The 9,044-nt window shown below is 40.1% G+C and overlaps 1 protein-coding gene across 1 annotated transcript; it reads left to right on the top strand.

Moving 5' to 3' along the window:
• The first annotated feature begins 5,826 nt into the window (after positions 1–5,826).
• Positions 5,827–7,761, top strand: LOC135473666 (mannan endo-1,4-beta-mannosidase-like). The gene is made up of 2 exons (XM_064753531.1): positions 5,827–5,904; positions 7,216–7,761. Exons 1-2 carry the CDS (start codon positions 5,827–5,829, stop codon positions 7,759–7,761), a joined length of 624 nt encoding a protein of 207 aa, XP_064609601.1.
• The last annotated feature ends 1,283 nt before the right edge of the window (positions 7,762–9,044 follow it).

Genomic DNA, 9,044 nt, shown 5'->3' with positions numbered 1-9,044 from the left:
AGCAATTCCTGCTTTTCACCATATCACCCCCATTGTGGTTGGATCCGATACCGGTACTTATGTACGGGTTACGTTTACCGGCACATTGATAGGGCTACTGTAAATCTTCAGCCTTTAAAGCAGTTTTTTTTTTTTCACAGCGGAATTTATGATTACAGCTATTATGAAAATTATATAAAATGATTTGTTTATGTCACCAAAGATGCAAATGTGGCATAGTGTATTTATGTACTTTGCTATTAGCCATTGAAAAAAGATGACGTTATTTTAGAATTCCATGAAATCTTCGATATTCCTGCAACTATATGTACCTATATCGTATATGATCAGCTTACGATAATTCATACATGCATGTATTTCAGTTCGTGCATATGTATTCATCACCAAGATCTACACGGACCAACTGGATGGACTAACTGGATTACCGCGTCCTTGGCCTCTAAACATAGATACATGATGATATCCGGTCTTATCGCCAACAAATATACACATACCATGCACCTGTTATATCCCACAACAATATATATAACCTAGTAATATTCCCTGCAGTGTCCAACACTTGGGAACTAACATAAGACGGAACTACCAACGTAAGGCTTGTAATTAGTCCAGACAAGAACTCATCCGATTTCGCTATATTTAAATTTCTTACATTGTTGTTTAACGCCGTCCTTAGGGTATTTTTTATTGAAACGATGTATGTCATGCACTTTCCTAGGTGGAAGAAATCAGAATGACCGCGGGCTAAAACCATCGACCTTGTGCACGTTGCTGAAGAACTTTCTCACGTGTGACGCACAGATCCACTTGACATATATGTTGCCGGAAGGCGTACATGCCGCTTTGAAAGATCGATAGATTGCGCAAATGGCCGCAGGAGCGCCGTTGACCGCTTATTGTCACCGCAGTTCTGTAACCAGGGTCAGGGGCCTCCGTGACTCAGTTGGTTAGCGCGCTAGCGCAGCGTAATGACCCAGGAGTCTCTCACCAATGCGGTCGCTGTGAGTTCAAGTCCAGCTCATGCTGGCTTTCTCTCCGGCCGTACGTGCGATGGCCTTTCAGCAACCTGCGGATGGTCGTGGGTTTCCCCCGGGCTCTACCCGGTTTCCACCCACCATAATGCTGGCCGCCGTCATATAAGTGAAATATTCTTGAGTACGGCGTTAAATATATAAGCGTCAAGTCCGACATTCCTATACCATTCGTAGTCCGTAAAGGGCGTTCCAAGTCGATAATCGCAAGATCCATTTCCAACTACAACGTTTAACATTAACTCCCGAAGGCAAAGGTATGTAAGCAATTATACAAATAAGAAATAAAGCCGGTAACACACAAGAGAGAAGCGGTCATCAGTTTTCAATGATGCCGGGCAGACAATGAATATTCCAGGCATGAATTCCATATCAAAGTTCAAATTCGTAGTCCGTGAATGAGTTCCATGTCAAATAACAGCTAAACAAGTATCTCAGTCGCGCTTTAATTGCAACTGTTCATAAAGGCATCATACTGATGTAATTAGCATGGCTACCTTTACGGCCCCTAGCCCCAGGTTAAGCAGTATTAGATACAGTTTGAAAATGACGAGCGTTACAGGCCCTAACCGATCAGATTATGATTCAAAAGTAACGGACGATTACGTCTTCCCGTTAATATGTAGATCTCATGCTACAAGAGGCGCCATCTATGATGTTACACATGACATACAAGATAGACGGTTACACTGGGCAACCAGCGCCATCTATGTTGTTAAATACCATGTACGTGATAGATATGTACACAGGGGTAACAGCGCCGTCTATGTGGTTGATCACAATGCAGATCGCCAGAGATTCTGAACGCTCTGTCCATACCTGCCAACGAGAGTGTTATACTCATTGTAAAATTTGAGAAACTTAGAATGAAGGCGTTTGATGGAGTATCCTTGACAAACTAGTTTTTGAACTAGCAACTTGTGACGCAGATTAAAGTCATCACAATTAACGCAAGATCTGACAAATGCTACAAGGCGAGATATGTATACGCCATACGCAGGACCCTTTGGTATATTGCTGTCTAAATAAGGATAATTTACAATATCAAAATTGAAATTATCTCTTTTGTCGTAAAGGCGGCGTGAAAGGAGACCTTGTTCGTCTTTGTACAGATATAGATCCAAATAAGATGTACCATCAGGACTATCTGTTGTCTCCTTTAAATCCAATGAAGGCGGATAGATTTCCCTCACCGCTTCAGCAATATGGGGATTATTTAACGCCAGTAGATCATCAATATACCGCTTGGTAAATGAAAAGGATCGAGCTTTAAAGATATTACTTTTAAGTAATTTCTGCACATAGTCGCATTCATATGAAAACAGGTGTAGGTCTGCCAAAAGAGGCGCACAATTGGTACCCACTGGAATACCTATGCACAGTTGGTAAATGGTATCTCCGAATTTCACATAGATGTTATTAATGAGAAATTCAAGTAATTCAATAAATAATGTAACATCCCATGAGTGGTAACCTTTATAAAGAGTAGAACTAAAGAAAGCCTTATTGCTTCTGACGTTAATGTAACGGTGACCTGTTTTAGTAAATACCGAGACAATTAACGACGATATTCTTTCAATAAGATCTTTGTGAGGAATCGTAGCATAGAGAGTAGAGAAATCCCATGTGGATACGTCTTTGTACGGTATATGCATATGAGCATCGAGTTCTCCTGTAAGACGTTTGGAGTTGTTAAGAATCCACATGCAGTTGACACCTGAATTTTTTGTTATGGCACAACAATACTTATTCCAAAATGACTTTACTTCTTGTAACGCTCTCGTAAGTAGGGTTGACAAGAGTTTGGTGGTACAGCTTCTTGAACCTGCAATAAATCGAGCCTTGTATGGGGATTTATGCATTTTAGGAATCCAGTAAAGTTGTGGTATTTCTGTGTGACGGGTAGGTATATTTATGCGCCTTTCTTTAAGAAAGGTTTTGTGTTTGTTAAATAGTTCCTCCAGAGTACATGTAGTAGCAGAATACGTGGATGTCGTTGTAGATGCACATAGCTCTTGAACAAGAATTTGATAATAATAATTCTTGTAAATAAAGATGACATTATTAGGAGCCTTGTCTGCTACAGTGATGACAAATGAATGCTACAGTAATTCCATGAATACACCTATCCTTCACGTGTATCATATCAAATGATAACTGTGCGCACGAATTTATCAGCGAAAGTATTTAAATTCGCGATATGTTCCAAACTGGCTACCATATATTCATACTGCACGACTAGGCTTGAATGAATATAATAAACTCAAACAGCTACATTTCCGTTTGCTAACTGCAAGAAACATTATTTCATTACCGAATTACCTTTTAACTAACAAATTTTTTCACAAAATGGTCAACATAAACAACAATAAGAAAAGCGTGCTCGATAGCACACGATAGCATGTGACGTCTGCATAAACGCTAACTTTAATTATGCATCTAACGTTTCTTTGTATGAAATACACGCAACCCTTGACATATAGACTTAAACTATGATGTTAGAGATGAGACTACATGAAATTTACCAAAGTACATACCTCTAAGTATGAATTTATTACGTTAAACAAAACCTTGGGTGAATCATCCCGTACAGTAGGCCTATGTCGGCCGGTAGGTGCGTATTCTCCCACAGTTCCACGTATATGCAGTAATATATAGGAGCAGATGGATCTATACAAACCGCCTCCCAAGGCTGGGATCGTATTGCACTTACACATGTGTACGTTACTAAACAACAGATTGCACAGCACCGTACTAACCACACATGCCTATATAATCATGCCTACTTTCTAGCGTAAATATATTAAGAGTGCTCCATGCTGGTACTTACGGTTTATTTGACTCCCAACAAAACATGGCATAGGCCTGTATATATATATATGAATTAAACTTCGGTGAAATGCGCACTTGTAACAAGACATTTTTGTCTGATTGCTTCATTCATTGTCTGAATTTAACGCCGAAATCAAGAACTTTCCACAATCACGTCGGTGATCAGGTTTGTGGGTGGAGTGGACCGGAGTGCCAGAGGTAAACCACTAATCTTCGGCAGGTACCTGATAAACCTCTTTAGAACAACGGCAAAAAAATGGATTCGAGACTTTTTCATTTGCCTTAATATATTGATATGCCGATCGCATGAACATTCCCTGTTGGGCCAATAACTGGCCATACGAAAAATTTTCAAAGTAGGGGGGCCAAGAATCCCAGCAAAAAAGGCGAGGGTCCAGGGGCCGCCAATGCCCCGGAAGCTCTGAAGGAGCTGTATCGCCTTAGAGCTTTGCCGTATCTTAGATATGCCAGTTGACTATTTAAGCCTGCCTGAAAAAATTGAAATAGACGTTTAGCTCAATTGTTGACGCTTTTGCCTGGAGAACCACGGGTCAACAAAGAACATTGTAACAATTTATACAGAATTCAACATTAAATTTATGCATGTCGGAGAAAGGTTGGTGTAGACTGACTAATCAAGCATTTAACTTGTATGGAGGAGAATCGGTGGATGGAAACATCCATGTTCTTACTGGGCCTTAGTGGTAAACTTGCCGGCCTATTCGCGCTGCCGTGCTTTCGATTATCGGTCATCCCTTTCTCCTCAATAAATATAGGCATATCATCAGAATAACTTTGTGGAACATAGGTCTATAAGCCCTATGTCTTGACTATGCATGTTTTTTTTTTAATTTTTTTTATTCTTTATCTGCCGTTTGTATTCAAAACAATAATAATAGTTTAAAAAACGTTCAAAAAACGCCAATGGGGCTACAGTAGAGATTGCACGCCCCATGCATAGGTCTACGCTTTCACTCATTATTGATTGTTATTATACACTAATTTTGTTTCATATTTAAGCCTAAACTTCGCATATGATAACATTTTAAAGCTAGTATTAAGAAAAGTTGGGATCTTGTATATTAAATAATTCAACATACACGTTTGACGTTTTATCCCTAGGTTATCACTGTGAGTAGACTTAAATTATACCCGGGTATATGACAAAGTTGTCAGCAGTTCGTAATATTTATGTATAAATGTATTACGCCATAGTAGTTCTTCTTGTTTATTTTGTTATTGTTTACCTCTAGATTTCCTGTTGACGGTGTAACTTCACTGCCACTTGGTTTTGGTGCCTGACTTTGTTCGCTTGCAGAGGGGCTTGTGTTGCTAGACGACGAAGTTCGATTTGCAGATGTCGTAAAAAAGGAATCTATCGACCATTGAACTCGACGAAGTGTGTCAGACGGCTCCATTTCAATCGATTGACGAATCCCATCTAAGGGAGCTAACTCATAAACATATATAAATATGAGGCCCAAGGACGGAAAAAAACATGTAGGCCCTATATTAATAGTAAAATGTGCGCTGTAAAAATTGCAGTTTACCATGTTTAGTTTACCGAGAAATATATTTGCAATAATGTGATGTTTTATTCGGCGAAGGGGCGTGTTTGTGTTACAAGTATATATAATTTCCGGAACCTGAAAAGTGAGGGGGCCAAAAGATATGCTGGCCCCCTTGACCCCCCACCCGTTTCCTACGCCCCTGCTACAAACAGTTTCAATTCTTCCAGATGTTAAGCTTCCGGATTGATCATTATGTTTCAGGAAAATGGATTGGTCATTTAAAACGGTGCTGACAACGATGGTGGTTATGTACGTCAGTATTAAACACCTGTCGGAAGTGGGGCCCGTTGACACACATGCAAACAAGGAGACGGCCAACTTGTTTTACAAGCTGCACTCTTTGGCCAAAGATCCACATCGTATCTTATTCGGGATGCAAAAAGCCACCCTACATGGAGCTCAAGGAGGACACAGTCCCTATCAAACTTTCCCCAATTCAAAATCCAAACACCAAAGGATGGGAATACACAGTAAGTTGATTACAATGGATATTTGTTACAACTAAAAATTAGGGTAAAATCTGTTAAATTTAAAGTAAGGTACGTTTTGATTCATCTCAGAATAGACTATGTTATTGCAATATAATATTGTACATGGACAACGCAATAGCCCCCTACATCGAAAACAAAGGTTTCTAATGGAATGACAGAGCAAGTCTCTTATAGTTTGTGTCAATAACATAATCAATAACAGAAACATAATATATTTCTCTGCCCCACAGCTATTTTGGTCCAAATCAAGAAATACCGCGTTTCATTAATATGTGTACAAAATATATGCAGATGCCACTGTTGCATCAGAGCAATGCTTTTCTCATACAGATGTTTGATGTGTGACTTGTGTTTTCACGCCGTACTCGTTGTATACGACGGCAGCAAGCATTTTGGTGGGTGGAAACCGGGCAGGGCCCGGGGGAAACCCACGATCATCCGCAGGTGGCTGCCAAACCTTCCCACGTACGGCCGGAGAGGAAGCCAGCATGAGCTAGACTTGAACTCAAAGCGACCGTTTCTTATATACAAAACGGAAAAAATATATTTGCACTGTAAAGAATGACTGAGAGCAAGTTGCCTTCCAAAATAGTCTATATTTTTATTTCCTGTTTGTTGGCCATTCGAAACCGTATTTTGGTACATATGTCCAATTCACTGGACATAAACAAGGTTAGACTTAATTCTGGAAATACACATGTACATAAACAACCAAAACATATCCAAAGACATTAATACACAAAACTTCAAACATATTTCTAAAATATAAATACAAATGATATATGCCATAAATTGATGTCTTATAAACAGCGCCTTCATTTTAGGTGATCTCTACATTATGCATTAAGGGAAACAAAATTGATTTAGATTGGTTAACTTTTACTACATCACACGTCAGCCTCACTGAGGCATGACACTGGGTAACAAAAAATCACTGAATGTATACGATGTTTCTACGACTTTAGACATTCTGAATCTATCAACACGGTCAGACAGAAAAGCGACCTCCCTGAACAGGTGATTTTCAACATTAAGTGTGTATGTCTATGTATATAGGGTCAATCCTCCCGGATTGTTAGAAATCAAATGTCTGAAACAACAAATAGGCGTCGAAAAAGGCGTCAAAAGTAAATTTATCATAAGATGTGCACTGAAAGAAACAAACGTGTCTTTATCTTGGAAGATGTATTGACTCTAATAAAAAATACAAATAGCAAGTGTCCATATCTAATATATAATATTAATTATAGAAACTTCACATAGCCATGAAGGCCTTTTTTGTGTCCATAGGTTGAAATTGCCAAAGAAAACAAATATGACGAGCTATGTGACGTCAAAGGTGTTACTGGTCATTACCCAGCCGTGATTGCACTCGATCTTTATGACCTACAAGACAAGATTATTACCCCTCTGAAGACTCTTACTAAACTTGCCTACGCCCGGGGATCTGTGATAACATTCTCTATGCATATGTCCAATCCGATCACTCATGGGCCTGTCAAAGTGGACGAAGACCACAAAGGCGTAGAACATACGCTGCGGCGTCATCTGCCCGGAGGGCGGAACAACGACGTTTGGCGTCACCGACTGGACGGAATCGCCGATATTGCGCACAGTTTACGCGACCACCATGAAAGACTTATACCGATTATATTTCGTCCTTTCCATGAGAATAACGGAAAGTGGTTCTTCTGGGGTCAAGGAAACAAAGCTCACAACACGCCTGACGATTTCATTAAAATATGGTGGTATACCGTGGACTATTTACGGAACACCAAGGACGTTCACAACTTCCTGTACGCCTACTCCCCCAAACGCTGGGTACACCGATCTTAACACAGACTCCTGGGTAACGTCTTACATGAAGACCTACTCTGGGGATAACTACGTGGACATCTGGGGAGTAGATGATTATTCCAATGTAATCAATCAAACGCGATTTCAGAACTTCGCGGACAGAATGTTGGTAGACCATGCAGAGGAACGGAACAAGATCCTGGCCCTGACTGAAGTTGGTTTCCAGGAGAATGGTATCAATACTCACCCTGATTTCTGGCTTACTAACGTGTTAAACCCCCTGAAGGGTAAAGGACTCCACAAACCCCGCCCGAACGCCCCGAGGATTGCTTACATGCTGGCCTGGCACAACAACTGTTCCTCGGACGGCCATTGTCCCATATGGGTGCCGTATAAAGGTCACCCGGGTGAGAAAAACTTCCGAAATTTTTATAACGATCCAGTCACTATCTTTGCTGATGGTATCCCAGACTTCTACCATTATAAATGAGACCATGTACAATTGTTTATAGAAAGAAACGCATTCATGCAATAAAATTAGCCGCATCAGTTGAAATTATAGGCTACATATGGCCTCTCAATAATGTCCTTCTAATTCTTTAATATGCTATGATTTAAATTCATTATTACGACTTCTTTTTACATGTCGTTCTCTGTAAATGTCTGTTATGACTTTCATTCAGGTCTACTTGTGACCGTGCGCTGGAATATTTCAGGCGCCCCGGTTTCTTCTACACGTAGATCTAACCGACTCCGTCCATGTATATGAACAACCACTGCTCAATCAAATTTGTGTTTTATGCTACTCAAGAATATTTCACTTATATGACAGCGGCCAGCATTATATGATGGGAGGAAACCCCATTCAAATGACTTGGTAAATAAATATCTGATTCATACGTACTAACACGATGGCGCCTGTATAACGACAGGCTAATAGGCTTAAATTCGTTAAGAAGACTTCTTTTTACGCCGTTCTCTGTATATTTCTGTTATGGTCTAAATTCAGGTCTAGCGGTTACCTGTAGCCGAACGCTGGTATATTTCCGGCACTCAGGTTTCCTCTACGCGTAAACCTCACCAACTCCGTTCATGTATATACATGTAAATCAAACTTTCTTGCGAACGGCGTTGCAAACAGTCCAGTCAAATGTATTTATTTGATTTGTGTTTTATGCTGTACTCAAGAATATTTCACTTATACGACAGCGGCCGGCATTATATGATGGGAGAAAACCCCCATTCAAATAATTTGGTAAATAAATATGTTATTCATACGTACTAACACGATGGCACCAGTATATCGGTAAGCTTGTGTGCCT

Source organism: Liolophura sinensis, chromosome 8 (genome assembly GCF_032854445.1).
Source record: "Liolophura sinensis isolate JHLJ2023 chromosome 8, CUHK_Ljap_v2, whole genome shotgun sequence".
Taxonomy (NCBI): domain Eukaryota; kingdom Metazoa; phylum Mollusca; class Polyplacophora; order Chitonida; family Chitonidae; genus Liolophura; species Liolophura sinensis.
The sequence above is the reverse complement of the archived record's forward strand: the minus strand, read 5'-3'. Positions and strand labels throughout refer to the sequence as shown.